At 41.1% G+C, this 23,219-nt stretch overlaps 1 protein-coding gene across 1 annotated transcript in view; it reads right to left on the bottom strand.

Annotated features, from left to right (window-relative positions):
- Positions 1–1,284: 1,284 nt before the first annotated feature.
- The window catches only part of LOC143927145 (uncharacterized), a 109,954-nt gene continuing 88,019 nt past the window's right edge, over positions 1,285–23,219 (bottom strand). The window contains exons 2-5 of the mRNA XM_077451095.1: positions 8,733–8,873; positions 7,133–7,296; positions 4,985–5,192; positions 1,285–1,864 (exon numbers count right to left, since the gene is read on the bottom strand). Coding sequence (XP_077307221.1) covers positions 1,292–1,864; positions 4,985–5,192; positions 7,133–7,296; positions 8,733–8,873 — 1,086 coding nt within the window. The 3' untranslated portion in view covers positions 1,285–1,291. The remainder of the gene's footprint in view (positions 1,865–4,984; positions 5,193–7,132; positions 7,297–8,732; positions 8,874–23,219) is intronic.

The raw sequence follows: 23,219 nt of genomic DNA, 5'->3' as shown, positions 1-23,219 counted from the left end.
TTCTCAATGGCTCACTGGCTGTGAATGCCAATGGCTCCCACTGTTGTCTCAGCCAAAGAGGAGAGGCAGTCCTGTGACAGCTGAGGCACATCTCTGGATTAAGGGGGGCCGAGGTGAGTATTGGGGGGGGCTGTGGAGGGAGCTTCACACAGAAGGTTTTTCACCTTCATGCATAGAATAAATAAACGTCAGCCTTTACAACCACTTAAATTCCCCCCATGCTATGTGTGTAGCACTCTTGCAGTGCTGAGTTTCTGGGTTTACTCCTGTTGGGAATGCTGTTCTCCAGGTAGTCTGTATGTTCTCCCCATGTGTTTGTGTGTTTTTTTTCTGGGTTTCCTACTGTAACCCAAAACCATACCCTTGTATGTCAGGTTAGCCAAAGATTGAGCTGTTGGTAAAGACCTCCATGCCAGGTTGTAGCCAGGAGGAAAGGTGTCTAGGAGAGAGGGGTAAAGGAGGGGGAGCATGGCTGGCTGGAGTTCTACTTGAGTAAATGTAAATGATTGACATTAAAGGCAGTACAGTACAGGATGTCACATATTTATCCAGCAGTTTATTCACCTCTATGTAGTATAGTGTGACACAATACCATTAAAATATGTAATATCACAAATTAAAAGAGAAGTACAGTCAAAGCTTGTTTGGCTGTACTTCTCCTGTGGCTCACAGGAGTGCAGCTCATTCTGTACCACTGTGACCTGTTTTCAGTTGACAGCGGGCCGCAGCCCACTGTTGGCTGACGTCACAGAGCTGGTCAGGGCTTGGAAAAGATTGCGACCATATGGTCGGATCCGCCCACATGCCTGGACCGACACCTGGCTCAGCCTCTCAGTAAGCCACTGAGAGCTTTAGCCAGCCGCTCCCATCCCCTCCACAGCCCAGAACTCCAGTGAGCACGGGAGGGAGCAGAGCTGGGAGCGGTAACTGACAGTCGCCAGCTCTCTGCCCATGGTTCTCAGTGTTAGAGTCGGTGCGGGACAGACGCTAGGTAAGTATGGTTAAAAAAAAAAAGCTAATCCCATACTTCTCTTTTAAATTGTATTGTAACTGTACTGTGTGCCCTCATGTTGTAAAGAGCTGTGCAAATAGCGTTATATAAATCTTGTAGAATAATAATAATCAAAACAATAACTAAGACTCAGGAAATGTAAATTGAAGAAGTTTATTGAAGGATAATGTTAGATGTAGTCTTGTATAGTAATTGGAAGTGGATGAAGACGCAACCAGTGCATTCACACCTTGGTAAACATGTAGAAAGATTTCATCCTACTGACCTCTTCTTTTAAATCTATGGCCCAGGTACCTCTGATCCACTCTGGTCCATATCCCCCGCTGTCAGACTGTTGTGTTCCAAGTCATTTCCACTGCTGCCAGACCCGTGAAGGGCAGCCTGACATTGAAGTTGGGGGGGACAACCTGCTTTCACCGATCCAAATATAATATTGAATATAGAATTCTTGTTCATATTGCTTATTAAGTCCATTCCAATTAAAATACTTGTGGAAAGGTTTTCGACTACCAAGATTTTGTTGTAGTACACATGACCTTGAATTTTAATATGAGCCTTTAAGAAGCCGAGTACTTTAACATCCACCCAATAATCTGCGCTAGGAGTAAAATTATAGCTACAATGCAGTAGTATCAGGTCATCGCGTGTCCAGTGGCGAAAGAATATCTTGCTGTCTAGTAAGGAGTATGGAGCTCCTATACCTAAAATTCCCTGCATTGGCACTTCATTTACTGTGACGCTGACAACAGGTAGTTCCATGTTTAGCTGCTTTACTAATATATCTTGTAGTTCATCCTCTGTTATTTTTAGGTCTCTCTCGTAATTCTCTTCTCTTTCGTTGTTGCCTTTTTTCTGTGCAAAGACAAAATCTAAACTTATTAGCACCAAGGTAAAAAAGCATTTGGGTCTTGAGTGTTCATGTACTGGAAAGAGTATGACAGGACCTTGAAAGAAACAAGAAGGGCAAGGAAGCCGATAGAAGGTGCATTATCTATGCCAGAGCCCTCATCTTTAAGAGCCCTTTCACACTGGGGCGTTTTTCAGGCGTTTTTCAGGCGCTTTAGCGTTAAAAAAGCGCCTGTAAAGCGCTTGAAAGAAGCCTCATCTGCAGTCCCAATGTGAAAGCCCAAGTGCTTTAAGAGCCTTTTCACAATGTCAGCGCCCGAAAAGTGCTCGTAAAGCACCGCTTAAACTAGCAGCGCTTTACCAGTGTTTTTCGAGCGTTATTGGGGCACTTTTAACCCCTGGCAGTGGCCAAATAAAGGGTTAAAAGTGCCCACAAAACGCTGCTGCCAATAGCGTTTTTTAGGCGTTTTTCAGGCGTTTTACAGGCGCTTCCCATTGATTTCAATGGGAAGGGGCGCTTTAGGAGCGTTGTATTCACCGCTCCAAAAGCGCTGCAAAGAAGCTGCTTGCAGGACTTTTTTTGAAGCCCTGCCAGCGCAGCACCTCAATGTGAAAGCACTCGGGCTTTTTCATTGGGATTGCAGTTGCAGCTTCTTTAAGGCGCTTTTTTTAACGCTAAAGCGCCTCAAAAACGCCCCAGTGTGAAAGAAATCTTGGTGTGAAAGCACTCTGGCTTTTACATTGGGATTGAAGTTGCGGCTTCTTTCAGGCGCTTTTTTTTTAACGCTAAAGCACATGAAAAATGCCTGAAAAACGCCCCAGTGTGAAAGGGGTCTAACAGTTATTGTTTATTCACTGGAAATATCCCTTGTCCTGTAGATGTGCAGTTTAAAGCACAGAAGTTGTAAATACTGGTAAATTGGCATTTGCAAAATAGGCATTACTTACGTTTTGATTAATCATTTCCCAGTCTAGCTCTAGTCAAAACAGATTTTTGTAGTTTTGAATAGAACACAGTTGGGTTAGAATACTTGTGTAAAAACACAAGGCCCGAGGGCAGAATGTGGCTCCAGACCATGTACCGCCTCCAGCTTCTACCTGGCAGCAGCACAAAGTAAGGGGGGTGTATTGTGATGTATAGGAGGATGAGGGGCTCTTGGCTTCTGATGGTGGGGGGCTCTTTCAGCTGATGTAAGGGGGGGGGGGTGCTCTGGACATCTAGTTTTACAGATACAACAGGCCCTTTGAGGGCAACTATAATCCTGATGCAGCTCCTGATGAAATTGAGTTTGATACCCCTGGGTTAGAATGTCTAATGCAGGGATCCCCAAACTTTTAAAAGAAAGAGCCAGATCACTTCAGACTTTAGGGGGGCTAAGTGGTAGTAGAAAATGCCCAGGCATCAGTGGTCAGTATGAGTGAACCATGCTCCAGGCTTGGTGGTCAGCAGAAGTAAAAAGAAAATGACCTAGCATGTGTGGTAAGTTGGAAATGAAATAATGCCTTATTGTTGGTATCCATGGAAGAATTAGATTTTTATCATTTTTATAAAAATAAAATAAAAATAGTGCCCCATTATTGGTGCCAGTGGAAGGTATTGTGCCCTATCAATGGTGTCAGTAAATGGAATTGTGCCCCATTATTGTAGCCAGTTGGAGAAATCTGTCCCATTGTTTTTATCACAGAATATCCCAAGGGACAATTTTATAACAGAAGCATGTCCAAAGCATTTACTTTTGCACTCCTGTGACCCAGAGACAGTGAATAGCGTCCTATTGCCCGCTATCGGCTGACGTCACAGAGCTGCTCCAGGCTCTGGAAGGATCCTGTCCATATTGTCAATCTTGATTGGCATCTGGCTACAGCACTCTGAGAGCCCAAGCCAGATGGGCCCACCCCCTGTCCAGTCCATTGCTCTAGTTAGCACTGGAGGGGCAGAGCTGAGAGCAGTGACTGACAGTCACTGCTTTCCACTTCGAGCTGAGTAAGAACTGAGTAATCAGCGGTCATGTGATCACCCAGGTTTTTGGCCTAGAGCCAATATGGGACAGCTGCAGAATCAGACAGATGATGCGGCATGGAAGTGAGTATGGATGTTTGTTTTTTGTAAAGTGTGGTGTCTATTGTATATGTTGTCTATACAGCTTTGTGAATTTTATAATTAAAGGCTGCACACACAATGTATGTGAGGACCTGTTCACATCAACTGTATTGTTTGAAACACACGTTTTTGTGCGTGCTTCCCACACCGCACAGGACTATGATGCCCTCAATAAATCCCTGCGAGTGCTGTTAATAGGACCCCAAACGCATCTAGCAAGAGTGTTTTGTTGTTGCCACCAAAACTCATTGTACCGTACTAAAAATAACAGTTTGGTGTGACACAAATTAAACTGGTAGTAGTAGTAGTAGTAGTCTTGTTTAACTAGACTGCAATGTTGAAGAAATTTTACAGGTTATCCTAGTAAATTTCTCAGTTTGATTGATTTTTATCAACATTTTCCAGCATTTACTTCCACATGTATTAAGTGATGATTGGATTAGGAGGACAATGTCGCCTTCCCTGAGCATTGTTTTTGTAAAGCCCAAGGCCAAGTTTTACTCAACTTACTATCTCTCTCTAGCTCCTCGCAGCTCCTCCCTCCATCACAGCCAGCACTTAAATCTACGTTGTCTAGAGAGATCGGATACATCAGCCCATATGCCATGATAGGGTTCAGGCCTAGTGATTGGCTGCTACTGCTAGATCTGTAAATCAGAGGTCACATGTTCCCCATACCTGAAGCACCAAGCTATTCATCCATCAGTGCTGGAGGTAGGAGCAGCAAGGAAATGCTGGCAAGGTGAGTATTCCTGGGGTAGGAGCACCTTTTAGAAACACTGTTACTTTGCCCTGAATGGCAGCAAGATGACAGTGAGGTTGATTTATTAGAACTGGAGAGTGCAAAATTGGGTGCAGTTGCAGCCAATCAGCTTCTAACTTCAGCTTGTTCAATTACGCTTTGACAAAAAAATAAAAAATGCTGCAAAATTTGCACTCTCCAGTTTTAGTAAATCTAATAAATGTCTCTTTAAAGTTATTATTGCTAGATAAAGCTACACAAAATACATGCAATAACAGCTTACATCTGTAAGTTTAGTGTCGTTTAGTGTCATCTTGCAAGTTATCAACTCCTCCCAGTTGGAAACTATCTCTTCCAGATCTTCTTCATTGTAGGCTTCGAACTCAGGTTTGTAGACTTTAAAGATGTACCACTTTCCATTTGCTAGCATGATCTTGATGGATCTTTCTTTTTGATCAACAGAGATGTCGATTGCTGACAAAGGAAGTAACCTTTAGTAAGAAAAGTAATGGAATAAAGTAATTAATTTTTTCCTTTGGAAAAATAGAGAACCTGCTATCAATCTTTTGCTGGCGTGAATTACACCAGCAAAAGTCCGATGGAACATGGTCGCAATTTTTGACTAAAACCTCACATCGGACTTTTGCTGGCGGAATTTCCAATCATGTGTACGGGGCAAAACCAAACAATTTGATGCAGTCCTAAATTATTTTAAACACCCATAATGTTCCTGGCATCGGAAAATCTGTGTTTTTTGTCTAGGCTAGCCTTTCTCAACCTCTTTAAAACTACTTTCTACCCGGCCACTGTATATAAATGGCCGGGTGGGCGCTCTCACCCGGACATGGCACATCTCCGATCGGCAGGGGGGCTCTGTGATTGGCCCTCCTGATCACATGACAGCCGTGTCCAATCACAGCCATCATGTGATGTAAATACAGAACCGGTTGCTAGGCAATCGGCTCTCCTCTCCTCACACAGAAGTTAGTGAGGAGAGGAGAGCGGATCGCTGCAGCTGGCTGGTGATCAGTGTGTATGTGCTGTTTTCTTATAGCTTTTTACTCACTGATCACCAGTCTAGTGTCCCCACAATGTAAAAAACACAAAGTAAACACACATGTCCCCAAAACACATGTCCCCAAAACACATGTCCCTAAAACACATGTCCCCAAAACACATGTCCCCACATAGTAAAAACACCTGTCCCCCACATATGTAACAGTAAAATCACATGTCCCAATGATTATCTGCACACATATGTCTGTGATCACCTGCGCACATCTGTACATGATCATTTGCGTACATATGTCTGTGATCACACAAACTAATTATTATACACTTAACGGAATTATTTTTACCAAAAACATGTAGCAGAATACATTTTGGCTTAACTTTTGACAAAATTCGATTTTATTGGATTTCTTTTAAAATAGAAAATATTGTTTTTTTTTTTCCAAATTTCCACTCTTTTTCCGCTTATATTGCAAAAAATTAAAAATGTAGTCATAAATAAATACCACCAAAAGAAAGCTCTATTTGTGTGAACAAAATGATAAAGATTTCACTTGGGTACAGCATTGCATGACTGCACATTTGTCATTGAAAGTGCAAGAGCACTGAAAGCTGAAAATTGGTCTGGGAAGGGAAGGGGGCGAAAGTGCCCAATATTGATCTGGTTAAACCAAAGGAACCCATAAAATATTTTTCAGGTCTCTGAAACCCTTTACTAAACCATTACATCAGGGTTCAATACAAAAAAATGCCCCTTATAATGTTGGTCAGTAGAAAGAATGTATCACAGTGGTTAGTGGTGATCAGAATGCTATCCTTACAAACAGCTAAAAATATACGTTGATGTCATGCTACTGGCCTTGCCAAGTGGCATTGGCCCTGGAACTATGCAGGAACCATCAAATAAGAGGTCAGCAAGACCCTACACTACAAGAAAGTCAACCGCTGGCTCTAAAAAATGGTACTGGTCTGATGCCTGCAGCTGTGGGCATCATCCTGGTACAGCCACTTGAAGTCAAATAACGCACTAGGTATGTGATTTGGCAGCAAATCACTAATAAAATTAATTATTTTGATTATTTTACATTCTTATAAGTTGCGTTTGTAAGAAGTACTCTGCTCCACTCAACTCTATTCCCCAGATGAGTCTTCAATACGCTCACACATACTAATATTTTTGTGGTTAAAGTTGTGATTATTACACAGTACAGTATGTATGTATATATGTATGTATATATGTGTATGTATATATATATATATATATATATATATATATATATATATATATATATATATATATATATATATATATATGTATATATATATATATATATAAAGAAAAGAAAAGAAATATATATACACATATATATATGTATTTATATATATATGTATATGTATCTCACTAGCCTCATCCACTCGCCTTCTGGGTCTGAGCTCAGACTCATCATGGTCCAACCACATGAGTGCATATGGATGGAGTCCATCGTAGTCTTCTGAGAACAACCAAAAATGTACAAGTGGGGGGGTCTTCTTGAAGCAGCAGGTATGCCGCCAAATTCTTTGCCATATTCCACTGTCAGTGACCTAAATAAAAAAAGAGAAAAGCAATTTACCTTTAGATATACACATCAAGAATTTCATTGTACAAATAAAGCAGAAGGTATGTATATTTCCTTTCTACCATTTAAATAGATAATATACCATACCACTTATAAACAGAAATTTAGAACCCAGCTATTCCGAGGTGCCTCCCGTGTCCGCCGTGGGGGGGAATTACCTTCGGGTGCCTCTATCTGTGCTGCCTTACCACCGTGACTTTCCTAGGTGAGCAATACATGTCTTTCCTCAGAATACATATCAACTTTACCTGATGTTGAATAAATATTTCTTTCTTTTTTAAGTATGTATCTTTCTTATAATCATATAAACATGAAATTATGACTATGATCTATTTTAATAGATGTTTATAGCTGGCTCCTCCCTAAGAAGCAACTTCTGCTGCAAAACTAGTAGAGGACAGCTGCCCAGACGCATCATATTCGATACCCCATATCAACATTGGGGGTCAACTACCATTTTCTCTTTAAATATTCAAGCATTGTATACGGTTGTACTGCTAGTTTTGTACATATGATTTCTACCATATTGTTTTTATTCTTTCATTTTCATAAAATTTTATTTAAAAAAATATATATCCTGTTTAAGTCCTTGGGGTACCAAGATAGTCCAAAAACGTACCTTTCCCTTGCCGGGGCACATGTGAGGTGGCTCCAGGCTCATTTACAAACTGAAGCATACCAAGGTACCAAGATAATCAAAAAATTTACCTTTTCCTTGCCAGGGGCACATCCGAGGTGGCCCCAGGCTCTTTTACAAACTGAAGCATAGTAAATAGTTTACTATGCTTTGGTGATGAATGGTCACAGGAGTGATTGGTACTGATCTCTCACTGTGTTTATTCAGGAAAGAAAGGAGCCAGAAAATTACATATTTACCGTCACCCCTTCCCCTGCACTCAATTCTGAAATATCAACCAGCAGCAGCAAATGGGAGAGGAGAGGAGGGAAGTCCGCAAAGGGAAAAGGGGCACATAGGGGGGCCTGGACAAGATTTAAAGACTGTGTGGAAGAATGGGCAAAAATCACACCTGAGTAATGCAGGCAACTAGTTTCTCCATACAGGAGGAGCTTTGAAGCTGTCATTACCAACAAAGGATTTTGTACGAAGTATTAAAATTTATTTCAGTTAGCGTCTTCAATACTTTTTCCTTGTGTCATTCCATTCTATTACACATAACTTCATTTCTGAACTTATTTGTTTAGGTGTCTTTGTGTGTATGGATTGCATGGGTGAAAATTTAATGTCAATAGCACCTTTAGAAATATATTTACCTAGAAAATTTGTGCCGTGTATTTATGCTAAATTTTATATATATATGTATATATATATATATATATATATATATATATATATATATATATATATATATATATGTATATATATATACACACACATATTACCTCTATGAAATCTCCAGACATCGGCCGAATTGACCCCAGACATTCAAATCCATCTGGAGGTAATGTAACTGTGTAAGTGTTCATATACATTTCATGGTTGAAGGATGATGCGGCTATTTCCTGCATGGTAGTCCAGAAAACCTGCGTAGAAAATGATGATACGAAAAAATCTGTGAGCTGAATGACAAGCCATACAATTGAAAAGGAACAAATTACACATAGAATTTTAAAGTGTAACTAAACCCCAAAAATACGTATATATACACATACTGTATATATATATATATATATATATATATATATATATATATAGATATATATATATATATATATATATATATATATATACATATGTGTTAGTTTTCATTTTTTTTTCAGTTTTTCGGGTTTTTCTTTATGATCAAAAATTCATAAGTTTGTAAACTCATAAATTCGAAATTCAGAAATTTGAAAATTCGAAAATAAGAAAAAAAATCCAAAAATTCGAAAGAACGAAAATACGAAAAGTTGAAATAGTAATAATACGAATTATCCAAAATAACGAATGCCGCATCTAAACAAATGGAATGGAATGAATTAATGATAATAATAAAAAGTTTTGATTATTATTATTATTATTGTTATTTATTATTATTAATTTGTTACTTTCCATTTGTTCAGATATGGCATTTGTTATTTCGGATAATTCATAACTTTGGATACATTCGTATTCGTTACGTTCACTAACAGCCAAATCTGAAAGGAAATTCCAATACCTATAATTTAAAAGTTATTAGTAGTTAATGATTATTTCAGATTTTCGAATTTTCGTTCTTTTGGAGTTTCTTCCTTATTTTCGAATTTCCTAAATTTCGGATTTTCAAATCTTCGAATGTCCAAATTTTCAAATTTCTGAATTTCTAGATTTTTGAATTTCGAATTTTGAATTTCCAAATTTCAAAATTTTCGAATATTTTCATTTAAAAATTTTCGAATACTGGAATTTACGGTACAAATAGTCGGAAAAATTAGTTAAATGGGTTTTCGTTAATTCGGATACTTCCGAATTAACTAATTTGTTGAAATTTGTTAAAAAAACGAATTCCGAACTAAACGAATTGCACATGTCTAATGCAGATAAGGGGCCTCTGTAGATTAAAACAAGTTGAGCAGCTCTAACTAAAGTTAAATAATGCTCTTGCTATAGATGTAGGCCATTTACATACCTCATAAAGCCTGATCTGAAAACTCTTGCTTATGTTGCTAGGATGTTGCTAAGTGAGGCCTAGCTAATACTGATCACCTCCACCATCACAGGAGTGATCTTTCAAACACTGAGCTCAGAGCGACTGCATCAGGGGAGAGAAAGAGCATGTGAGAGGCATGATTCAGAGAAAGCGCTCACTGTGATGGGCACCGGGCACATACTTTAGGCCCCATTCATACTTTTCTTAGTGGCAATGCAAGTTCCTGCTTGTGATTTTTTTTGAGGGGCAATTTACATGCATTTCTGTGTGTTATGCATATTACTGCCTATTCCTTTGAATGGGCTGCCCTATGAGAGTTTGTCATGCAAAGGAGGCTTGTGTAGAATCTTGGGGAAGGGCTATCGAGTGTTTTTTTTTCAAATGCGTTTTGCCGCAATGTAAAATCACTAAGTATGAGTGAGGCCTTTCAAATTTAACCACTTGCTGTCCGCACTATAGCTGAATGACAGCCACAGCGCGGACCTGAATTTCCGGGAGGCCGTCATATGATGGCCCCCCTTTACACGCTCCTTGCGCATGCTGTGATCACCGAGTCACTGAGACTTGGGTGATCACAGATCCGGTCCCGGTCCCTTACCACGTGATCAGCTGTCAGCCACTAACAGCTGATCACATGATGTAAACAAAAGCACAGTAATTGTTTTTTTTCTCCTCGCGCTGACAGCCGATCACAGGCTTATCTGCAAGGGGCATCGGTTCCGAAGAGGAAGGGGCAATTATGCCTCATCTGTGCCCACCAGAACCCCCTGCCAGTGCCACCTGCCATTGCCTCCTGCCAGTGCCCACCAGTACCACCTATCAATGCCCATGAGTGCCACCTATCAATGCCCACAATTGTCACCTATCAATGCCCACCAGTGGTGCCAATCAGTGCCACCTAGCAGTGCAGCATATCAGTGTAACCGATCAGTGCCCATTATTGCCACCCATCAGTGCCCATTACTACCACTCATCAGTGCCCATCACTGCCACCTATCGGTGCATATCAGTGCTGCCTCATCAGCGTACATCACTGAAGAAGAAAAATTACCTGTTTGTAAAATTTACAAAATATAAAACAAAAATTATTATTTTTTTTTTAATTCGGTCTTTTTAAATTTTAAAAACCACAGAGGTGATCAAATATCACCAAAAGAAAGCTCTATTTGTGGGAAAAAAATGATAAAAATGTCATTTGGGTACAGTGTTGTATGACCGCGCAATTGTCATTCAAAGTGCATCAGCGCTGAAAGCTTAAAATTGGTCTGGGCAGGAGGGGGGTTTAAGTGCCCAGTAAATAAGTGGTTAAAGAAGACCCTTTGTACCCCTGATTATTTTGTGTAACTATAAAGTACTGGAAAACTTTTCTAATATTTCGGCTCGTTAACATTTGCGATAGGGTAGGCAGTAAAATCCTGAGGTTAAGCCACGTTTTTAATCCTCCTCAACCATGTCCCCCTTTTGCTGCTGAGGTAGTGGCCTAGGGGGTATACACAAGTATCACCGCAAGGGCAGAAATTATACCCTCCTGTTGCGTTTGGTGGGTTGTAGTTCAAGTCAATGGGGCTGCACCAAACTGCCCCCCCCAACTTCATACAATGCCAGCAATTTAGGGGGTTAAAACAGGTGGTAAGAAGGGGATACAATGCCTCCTCACCGCCTGTCTATTGCTGCCTGAAGAGCGATCCAAATGCAGATCGTGCTTCAAACAGCAAACAAGTATAAACAAGGCCTTACTGTGTAACATAACGAAGAAAGCAGCGAAAACACCTTCAAATAGGGTAAAAACAAAAATATTGTTGGGCACAAGAAACAACTAAGCAGCACCTACCTCTCTGTCATGTAAATAAAGTAGATTTAAATTCAGTCCTCAAAAATCGCACACAAGTACGCACGGCTGGCAAGTCAGTAAGCAAGTGACCCGGCTCTGCAGAGCTGACCGTTTATTTACCATGTCACAACTGTCCTGCGTCAGCTGACCACAGAACGCCCAATAAGGAGGAGGGGGGTGCAAGTCTTCCAACAGTCCAGCATCAGTTGATAACATGACATTACAGCCATCATAGCGCCCCCCTGCAGCTATTGCTAATAAATATTTTTTTAATTTTCCAAATGTTGGTGTCATTTTCTGCCTCAAATTTCCTTTTTTAGTTAAAGTGTATCTAAACCCAAGGAAAAGACTTTCTTCTTTTTTTTTCAGCTAGTGATCTGGCCAGTTAGACACCCCTCTGTCTTAGGTTTGGGGAGCGCCATTGTAATCCTGTGCAGAGACTAGTCAGGGACGTGGCCTAGGCAATAGATTGACTTTACATACGGCTGCATTCACGCCTAATGCCTTGTACACACGATCAGACTTTCTGCCAACAAAACCGTGGAATTTTGACCGAAGTGCGTTGGCTCAAACTTGTCTTGCATACACACAGTCACACAATTGTTGGCCAACAATTACGAACGTAGTGCCATACTACATGTTTTTTCTGCTCTTTAGCACCTCCTTCTGGGCTCCTTCTGCTAATTTTGTGTTAGTAGAAGTTTAGTGAGTGTTGATTCATGCTTTTCTTTTTATGCTTTTCATTTTGCGCTTTTCAGTTTGTTTCTGAACGCCCGTTCGTCAACCAAACATGTTGTGGAATCGGAGGAGATAATGTGTTATTTATTATTGACCTTGGAGTTATTGCTTTGACATTATTTTTTTGGTTGAATAATGATTTGATTTGGTATATTTTCTATATTTTTGGATGCATAGAATGCACTTTTTGGATAAAGCGGAGGTCCACCCTAAAGTGGACCTTCCGCTCATCGGAACCCTCCCCCCCTCCGGCGCCACAATTGGCACCTTTCAGGGGGGAGGGGGGTGCAGATACCTGTACAGTACAGGTATCTGTACCCACTTCCGGGATAGCTCTCTGCGGAAAGGGGCGTATATTACGCCCCTTTCCGCAAGTGCCCGCCCCTTCCCGCAAGTGCCCCGCTGCCTGCTGGGAAAACACACAGATCCCAGAGGCAGCGGGGACCGTCCTTATTGCACAGCGCAGCTCGCGCATGCGCAGTAGGGAATCGGGAAATGAAGCCGAAAGGCTCCATTTCCTGATTCCCATACCCAAGATGGCGGCGGCAGCACCCCGAGATACGATCTACAGATCGGTTTCGGGTGCCGACATCGCGGGCGCGCTGGACAGGTAAGTGTCACTATTTTAAAAGTCAGCAGCTGCAGTATTTGTAGCTGCTGGCTTTTAAAAAAAATAAAAAACGCGGAGTCCCGGTGGACTCCCTCTTTAAGTTCTATTGGCAGATATCATGTCTACTTTAAATCGGTCACTTTAATGCGCCCTCTGCACGATGGGGGGTGCCGATGCTCGTGACCGACAATCGCGATGACCGCTGGCCACAAGCGGTCGCGGCCATGAGAGGCAGAACAGGGACGTGTGTGTGTAAACACACACATCCCAGTTCTGTGAGGAGAGGAGAGAGAGATTGTGAGTTTCTACGAGCTGGGAATCACGATCTCTCATCTCCTATAGTCAGTCCCATCCGCCCACAGTTAGAACACACACATAGGGAACACAGTTACCCCCTTGATTGCCCCCTACTATTAACCCTTTCGCTGCCAGTGACATTTATACTGTAATCAGTGCATTTTTATAGCACTGATCGCTGTATAATTGTCAATAGACCCAAAAATGTGTCAAAAGTGTCTGATGTGTCCGCTAATAATTTTACAGTCTCGATAAAGATCGCAGATCGCCGCCATTACTAGTAAAAAAAAAGAAATTGTTAAAAATGCCATAAATCTATCACTTATTTTGTAGATGCTATAACTTTTGCGCAAACCAATCAATATATGCTTATTGCGATTTTTATTACTAAAAATATGTAGAAGAATACATTTCGGCCTAAACTGAGGAAAAAATTAGCTTTTTATTACAGCTAAAAGTACAAAATATTGTGTTTTTTTCAAAATTGACGCTTTTTTTGGTTTATAGCGCAAAACAAAAAAAAAAACGCAGAGGTAATCAAATGCCACCAAAAGAAAGCTCTATTTATGGGAAAAAAAGAACGTCAATTTTGTTTGGGATACAACGTCGCACGACCGCGCAATTGTCAGTTAAAGCGGTGCAGTGCCATATCGCAAATAAATGGCCTGGTCATTGAGCAGCCAATTCTTCCGGGGCTAAAGTGGTAAATAATGTTAATTTTGTTTTAATTAATATAGCGTTTTTCTTCCAGGGGACTCAAAGTGCTGTTTGGGCAGATGCTTAGATTGTCATCTTGGGGGGCTCAGTAGAATAACATACCGGGGGGGGGGGGGGACATGCCTGTTTATCTGCTTATCTTTGGAGCGTGGAAGCAAACCCATGCAAGCAGGGAGAGTGTGCAAACTCCATGTAGATAGTATCCTCAGTGTGACCTAAACATAGAAGCAGAAGCCCTAACCACTAAGCCGCTATGCTTTCCTTTATATTAAAAAACACCTGCTGAAGCGTGTTGATTGTAATAGAATAGTAACACAACTAATAATTCTATTCTCTATCTATTTAGAAATGAATATTTATCAAAATAATATACATTGTACATTTTCTGTTGTGTTACATATGGCCACCCAGTAGTTCCGGGCTGAACCCAGACATGGTGAAATGTCAGATTGTGTAAAGTTTCTCTTTTCTTCCACACTTCTGTTGCGATGAAGGGAAGATGCATTGTGGAGAGTGAAAGAAGACATTCCCCACCTAATGAATCCGCCACCTCCTGAACTCCTTCTGTTCCCGCTATAAATATCTCCTGCTTAGAGGAAAATTTGTGTCTAGGTCGGCTGTACATTTCCCAATTAGCTGCACTCAGCATTTTTTTTTTTTGTTCGTGCATTTATTTATGCTTCATAATCTGACAACACATTCATTAAGTGCTAAAAAAAAAAAAATGTCAAGCTACGTTTTATGTTGTGTCTGTTCTGAGATTGCTGTAAAAATAACAGCTCATTGACAGGGCACAAAGGCACAAGCCAAGCAGAGATGAGTAAAACGATTTGTTATGTTTGTAGAGTAGAGGTTTGACGACTTAGTGCACGCCCAGACTGACCATCTGGCAGTGGTGGCATTTACTGTGTGCTGATGTGACCCAGGCAGAGCCATCTTTAATATTGATTGGACCCTGGACAAAACTTTTCTTGGGGCCCCCCATGCAGTTTTGCTCTCCACCTGCTCTGAGACATACAATAAATAGCAGCTAGATTCAAAATCAGTTTACTGAATCAGATCAGGCAGCAATTGCGATTGGTTGCCAGAGGTTACAGTGTATCATTACCGCTCACTGACTGGTTGCTAGAGGTTACAGCACACATTACGGCACACTGATTAGTTACTAGAGGTTACAGCACATGATTTCTGCTTGTTAATTGGCTGCTAGAGATTACTGTGTATATGACCTCAGGGAGGCATGATATACATATCAATGCCGCCGGCCGCCGCTATTTAAATATGAATGCCGGTAATTTACATGTAAACACAGGGTCTGCAGTTGCGTCATCTGCACACAACAATAGGACAGAGCTGGGCAGCATTAGTAACAGCACTTCACACTGAGATATTGGGACACAGCACAGGACTAAAACCTCAAGGGACGAGGGAATTTAAACTAGGATAGTTGGCAAGTATGAGGTAGCTGCTTTGGGCCCCACAACAATTGACAGGGCCCAGGGCAGCTGCCCCTTTTGCCCTGCCTTAAAAACGGTCCTGGACCCAGGGCCTGTGGGCTGGTGGATTCTGGCAGGCTTCCTACCCTTTACCAATCTAAGAACACAGTGGGGGTCATTTACTAAAGGAAAATCCACTTTGCACTGCAAATGCACTTGAAAGTGCACTGAAAGTGCACTAGGAAGTAAAGTCACTGTAGATCCAAGGGGGACATGCAAGGAAAATAAAAAACAGCATTTTAGCTTACACATGATTGGATGATAAAATCATCAGAGCTTCCACTCATTTCAGATCTACCCCTTAGATTTAGAGCGACTGCACTTTCAAGTGCACTTGCAGTGCAAAGTGGATTTTCCTTTCGCAAATAACCCCAAATGACAGCATGTTTTGGTCAATATTATTTTAATTTCTTTTGAAAGTGTATAACTTTAAAAAAATATATTTTTAAAATTTTTTTGATTGCTTGCATTTAAATTACAATAGACATTTGTAGCAGGGTGCACCTATAACGTTTACTTTACCGAACCTTTTTTCGTAAAAGCCCAGCACTGACTGCTCACTTTGTGATTGCCTCTGCAAATCAACGGTTTTGATGTTGACCCCTAAAGATTTAAAATGCTCCCCTAGTTTTGGAGCCTGCTAGTACACCAATTAATATCAAATTGTAAACAGGCTAGCACAACTATTTATATACATATATACACACATCAATCAGCCATAGCAGCCATATCGTTATTATTGCCCACCATAACCCATCAAGGCATGGACTCCACTAGCCCTCTGAAGGTGTGCTGTGGTATTCAGCACCCAGCAGTCAGTAGTCAAATCTTTAAAGATGAAGTAAACTCTGATGAGTTTACTTCTTCTTTCATTCCCTGCAAAGGTAAAGCATAATGGTCTACTATGCATCACATAGTAGTCCATTATGTGTCACTTACCTGACACAGGAGCCAGCGAAGTCACCGCTGTCCCCTGTAGTCCGGCGCATCCATCTTCTCGTGGGTCCCCTGCTCTGCTGCTGTCATTCGGTGAAGCCGCAATGACGTCACTCCCGTGTATGCGCACGGGAGCCGCCACTCGTGGCATATTGCCGTTGACCGCGGCGCGCTCGGTACGCCTGCGCGCCGCTGTCTAAGGCGCATGTGCCGTAGACAGCGGTGCCTGTCTTTCGGCAAATATCTCCTAAACCGTGTAGGTTCAGGAGATATTTCTTGGACCTACAGGTAAGCCTTAATCTAGGCTTACCTGTAGGTCAAAGTGTGTTGTAAGGGTTTACAACCACTTTAAGTCCTGCAAGTTGTGAGGTGGAGCATCCATGGGTAAGACTTGCTATTCCAGCTCATCCCAATAATGCTCTATTGAATTGAGATCTGGAGAATAGAACTTGTTGTTGCGTTCCTCAAACCATTCTTGAATTCATCAGACCACTTCTTCCATTAGTAGAGGAAGATCATCCACAACTCCATACATGCTCTTAAATATCTTCATATTTATTGGTACTCCATAAAAGACAAATGTCTTTTATGGAGTACCAATACATTTGAAGATATTTAAGAGCATGTACAGTATGGAGTTGAGGCTTATCTTCCTCTACTAATCTTGTTGGCAGCTGTGTGACTGCTCATCTTGAACCCAACAGCTCAGTAGGATTCTTGTAAATCTCGGGGTAGTGGAACCATTTCTTTCTATTGCACCTTCTTCCATTGCTCTGTGGCCCAGTTCTGATGCTTACATGCCCATTGTAGGCACTTTTGGCTGTAGACATGGGGCAGCATGGGCACCCTGACTGGTCTGCAGCTACGCAGCCTCGTACACAACAAACGGCGATGCACTGTGTGTTCTGACCCCTTTTTCTTTTGGAATCAGCATTAACTTTTTCAACAATTTGAGCTACAGTAGCTCTTCTATTGGATTGGACTACACAAGCCAGTCTACACTCCCCATGTGGATCAGTGAGATTTGGTCACCTATGACCCTGTTGCCGGTTTGCCAGTTTTCTTCCTTGGACCACATTTGGTTGATCCTGACTTGATCCTGACTACTTTAGACTGGGAACATCCCACAAGAGCTGCAGTTTTGGGCATACGCTGACCCCGTCATCTAGCCATTACAATTTGGCCCTTGTCAAAGTCAGTACACTTGCCCATTTTTTATGCTTTCAATACATCAACTTCAGTAACAATTTGTTTACTTGCTGCCTTATATATCCCACCCACTTTTAGAAGCCACTGTCACTAGATAATCAATGTTATTCGCTTCCTGTCAGTGGTCATGATATGGTTGATTGGTGTAGATAATGTAAAGTTTCTTTGTAGATTCTGTACATTCCTGGTCTTCCTGATGAAGCAGCTAAGGCCACGAAACGTGTTGAGAGGTGTTGTAAGCATGTTCCCTTATGTCCCTACAATCTTGGAGTGGAGTCCAATTTTAAGGACTCAGACTGTCCAAAATAGGCAACTCTGTTATAATGTAAAGGGCAGTTGTACTGTTTTTTTAATAATGGGGTATATAAAATATCCTTTTTAATGTTTTTAATAACATTTTGAGATTTTATACATTTGTTTGATTTCTGTTCTTGGGGTACAGAGAAAATCCATGATCCTTTTCTTTTTCCCTTATATTCAATGTAAACGGATGTGGTACCCAATTTACTTGGGGGCACCGTATTTATGTTGAACATTTGAATTCAATAATTTGAAGAGGTAGTCACATACAGTAGGACGTATAGTGTAAGTGTGATGTCAACTGTCAACAGACTTTTAAATTCCAGAATGAAAATTAGCCAAACTCAATGTGTTTTTTTATTGCAAAGCTAACATATCTTTATTGTAAATTACAGGTCTCCTTAATTGCACACACCCAAAAGTTCAATGAATCAAAAAAAGTTCAGTACAATATACACACTATACAAATATACTATTGTAAGACTGACTGTGAGTTTCTGCCTAGAACTCTTACTGTATTTACTGTATACCAGCAAAACTTTAGAATGCTTTTTAAGTATTGACCTCTAAGTAGGGCAGTCTGGCAAGGGATTATGGGGGTAATTTCCCTTTGGGCTTCTTTTTCTTTTACAAATGTGGCCACTCTGAGATTTCATAAAGCAATTGTGGAGGTCAACGAGTGGAAGTCTATGGCTGCTGCAGAACCTTCTGAGACTCCCAGCTTGTCAGTCAGGGCTCTGCTCGATGAAGCACATCAGTGATTGACAGTTCTTCTCCCCACAAAGTATTGCAATGGGTGTGATCTCTCAGCCTTTAATATGATCCTGGAAAGTTTCACTGATGGTTGTCTAAATCTAACAATATTTAACTGCCATGGATGCTGTATACTAATTACACAAATTGTGAAAATCTAAATACATGTAAATCATTAAGGCTAACAAAAGCTGTTCAAATATATTTTTGACACATTAAATTCAGGTCGATTTACTTAACCACTTGCTTACTGGGCACTTAAACCCCCCTCCTGCCCAGACCAATTTTCAGCTTTCAGCACTGACGCACTTTGAATGACAATTGCGCCGTCATACAACACTGTACCTTACTTCCCCACAAATAGAGCTTTCTTTTGGTGGTATTTAATCACAGCTGGGGTTTTTATTTTTTGCTAAACAAACAAAAAAAGATGGAAAATTTAGAAAAAAAAAATCATCATTTAATAGTTTGTTATAAAATTTTGCAAACAGGTAATTTTTTCTGCTTCATTGATATGCGCTGATGAGGCGGCACTGGTGGGCACTAATAGGCACAGTTAAGGCAGCACTGATAGGCACAGATAAGGTGGCACTGATGGGGCAGATAAGTCGGTACTGATGGGTACAGATAAGGCGTCACTGATGGCCAGTGATAATATGGCACTGATGGGCCCTGATGGGTGGCACAGATGGGCAGCACTGATGGGTGGCACTGATGGGCACTGATACACTGATAGGTACCACTGATAGATGGCACTGATGGGCACTGGTAGGTCACACTGATGGGCACTGATAGGTGGCACTGATGTGCAGCACTGTTCTTCAGGCACTGATTGTGGGCACTGACAGGTGGCACTGTGGGCACTGACAGATGGCACTGTGGGCACTGATGGGTGGCGCTGGTGGGCACTGGTAGGCAGCACTGTTGCCTACTGCTAAGTGGCACTTGTAGGGGGCACAGGTGGGCACTGAGGAGCTGGCAGCAGATGTCCCTCTCACTGCCGCCAGTGATCGGCTTTTTTTTTCCTCCTCGTGCTGAGAAAAATAGCCGATTACCGGCTGTGTTGACATCACATGATCAGCTGTCATTGGCTGACAGCTGATCATGAGGTAAGGGGTCAGGATCGAGCCCTTACTCCGATCTGTGATCCAATGAGTCTCATAGACTCGCTGATCACAGAGCGCACCACGAGCGCCCTTCAGGGGGTGCGTAGGACGCTCGTGCACAGGACAAAGTCAATAGACATAGTCTGACAATGCAGGTCCGCGCTGTAGCCGTCATTCTACTATAGCAGGATCTCAAGTGGTTAACCACTTCAGCTCCGGAAGGTTTTACCCCCTTCTTGACCAGAGCACTTTTTACAATTGTACTGTGCTGCTTTAACTGGTAATTGGGCAGTCATGCAATGCTGTAACAAAACTAAATTTGCATCTTTTTTCACCCCCAAATAGACATTTCTTTTGGTGGTATTTGATCACCTCTGTGGTTTTTATTTATTTTTTTATATATAAACTAAAAAAGATAAAAAAATGGAAAAAAAATATATATATTTTCTACTTTTTGCTATGAAAAATACAATAAACTCAATTTTAGTCATCCACTCTTCAGGAGCAACAATGTGTGTTATCTGAAATGAAGCATAATAAGTTTCAGGTCAATGCTTTTATAAGTGCTTATTAAGAGTGGATATAAATACTCCATGAAACGCGTAGAGCCTCTGTACATGCAATGTGTAATATTGATACAATATAGATATATGTAATATAGATGAACTATGAGCCTTTGTATATGCAATGTATAATACCGATATAATATAAATATATGTAATATAGATTAATTTTTGTGATCCATGTCCCTATTTGTATGGAATTTTTAAAGTTTTATAATAAATATACAATTTCTTGACCCCTCACAGTGTTTGGATGGGGGAATCTATTAATTTTTTTTTCTTGCCCTGTTCTTTGGCTGAACAAGAGAAATGTATGACTTGTCTTAGAAAGCTGTTTTGCCTTGCACGATCGGAATTCTCATTGGAAAAAGTTCTGATGGTTTTCCCAACGGAATTCCGACGGAATTCGGCTCAAGCTGTCTGTTTATAATGCGGTGACGTACAACACGTACGATGGGACTAGAAAAAAGGAAGTTCAATAGCCAGTAGCCAATAGCTTCTGTCTCGTAGTTGAATCTGAGCGTGCATGATTTTTGGTGTGTCGGAATTGCATACACAGGATCGGAATTGCCGATAGAACGTTTTTCCGGCAGGAAAATTGAGAACATGCTATCAATTTTTGGCTTGCGGAAATTCGGACAGCTAAATTCCGATCGAGTATACACACAGTCTAATTTTCTGATGAAAAGCTTTCATCTGTCTTTTTTCTGGCCGGAAATTCCGATCGTGTGTACGCGCCATTACTGGTGACACCATTGAAAGATTTTCTGATTCCAACATCCTTGGTAAAATTTTGGACTTCCTTTTTTTGTTTTGGTATCAAGGCTTGAATTTCTATAGCCTGGTCAAACCAGTCTGCACAGATTATCAAGCAATGCATAAACTTATAATGGTTAATGAGATGTACACCACTTCCTCTGGACAGTTGATAGATCTCTGCAGAGCACACACACACGCATGTTCTCTAACCAAGTCAAGATGAATAGCATTTCATTGTTCTCATTTCATTTCTGGAATTGATCTTGTTTGGAGCAGAATATTTCACAATAATTATTGCCGCTGGTCCTATTATTTTAACATCACAAAACAAACAGCATCTTTGGTAAACTCTCAGGGTGGTGGAGCCGATCCTGCATTCGCTTCTCTCATCACCAACTGTGATGAATGCTCGGTGCATTTCGCGGCTCTGAGTCTTTTCTTTACACAAATGCGGTTTGTAAATCAATAATTCATTCTGATCTGGCCAAACAGCCCTGGAACTCCTCACAGCCACATTAATATTACCTTCAACTTGCAGTACATGCAAAAAGATTAGACTTGGTAAAGAAATATAGACTTATTACAGAAAAGTTTTTAATACAATCTTTTTTTTCCCCATGTTTTCTTCAACCCCAGCATTTAGGCTGTTTAGGAAGCTTAACAACTTCACAATGTCTCAGCTTTATTCTTTTTTAGGGGCAATTCCACACAGTTCCAATTAGCAGGGGATCTGTCCGTTAAACCCCTGCTGATTGGAGCAGAGCAGGCAGATGACAGGTCCGTGTCCGCTCAGTATCTATAGAGTAGACACATAAAGAGACCTCTCAGCTCTATGGGTGGCTTGGTGTTAACACCTCTCTGCTGTTCATTTACACCCAGATGCCTCTGATCTGGTCTGCCCTAATAGAAGAGGAGAGGATGCAGTCCTCCTCCATTATTATTATTATTATTATTTTTTTTGGCGGGCTTGATCGGACCCAGAGGTAGGTGGGTGTAAACAGACACAAGTCTGTTTGCACCTGCCAGGCCATAGAAATGCATGAACCTTCTCATCAGGTCTGCCTGAAAAACTGATAGGTGGATCTGATTAGATTGCCCATGTCAAAGGGTCCTAACCATTCAGATTTTAGTTTACCAGGTTTTTCCTTGCTACTCATACTGTGCTATGTAGCATTGTATCTGCCTCTAATTTACTAAACACCTCATCAGCCACTCCCAGCATCATCCATGTCATCCCAGTGCAGGTAGTCATGGCCAAACAGGAGTTATGGACACAAACCTGCCATGAGTGGTACTCCTTTAAAGGATAAGTTCACCTTTCAAGAAAAAAAAATGAAATACACATATGTTTGCAGAAAAAAATGAATTTATTGGGGGTGCAAAGTCAGGCTTCTACAGACAAGCCTTAGGAGAAAAGAAGAAAGAGAAGGAAGGGCCAGCTAAGTGTAGTACCCCAGTTAAACCGGTCCTTCAGTCATTTTTTCATCATTCTACCTATTAAATCTTCTGCCCTTGTTGTTTTAACTTTAGATAGTAAAACATTTTTTTCTGCCAGTAAATACCTTATAGAGCCCACTTCCTGTTTCTTGTCTGGTCATTAGCCTAGGCTTATGACATCATGCACAGCGCTCTCTCACTCTCGTGAGAGTTTGCCAGGATGGGAAGGGGGATGAGTCATAAGAGGGCCAATGAGAGCTGCAGAGCTGGAGGTGTGTCTGTGTAAATCCACAGTTAAAATGAATGCAGCCAGACTTAGTGGCATGAGTTTTCTACAGCATATTTGGCAAGTACAGAATCTCAGTATATACTGTATAAAATACTATGCAAAGTGGTTGAAGGGAAGCTTCAGAATGGCAAAGATGTTTTTATTACAAATTATATGAGCAGACTTCAGTTCATCTCTAAAATTTTAATAGCAATGAATAAAAAACATCACAAGAGGGAAA

Source organism: Lithobates pipiens, unplaced genomic scaffold (assembly GCF_037356315.1).
Source record: "Lithobates pipiens isolate NorthernLeopardFrog02 unplaced genomic scaffold, aLitPip1_a1.2 Scaffold_23, whole genome shotgun sequence".
In the NCBI taxonomy this organism is placed as follows: Eukaryota; Metazoa; Chordata; class Amphibia; order Anura; family Ranidae; genus Lithobates; species Lithobates pipiens.
Note: the sequence above shows the minus strand (reverse complement) of the source record. Positions and strands in the feature narration are given on the sequence as shown.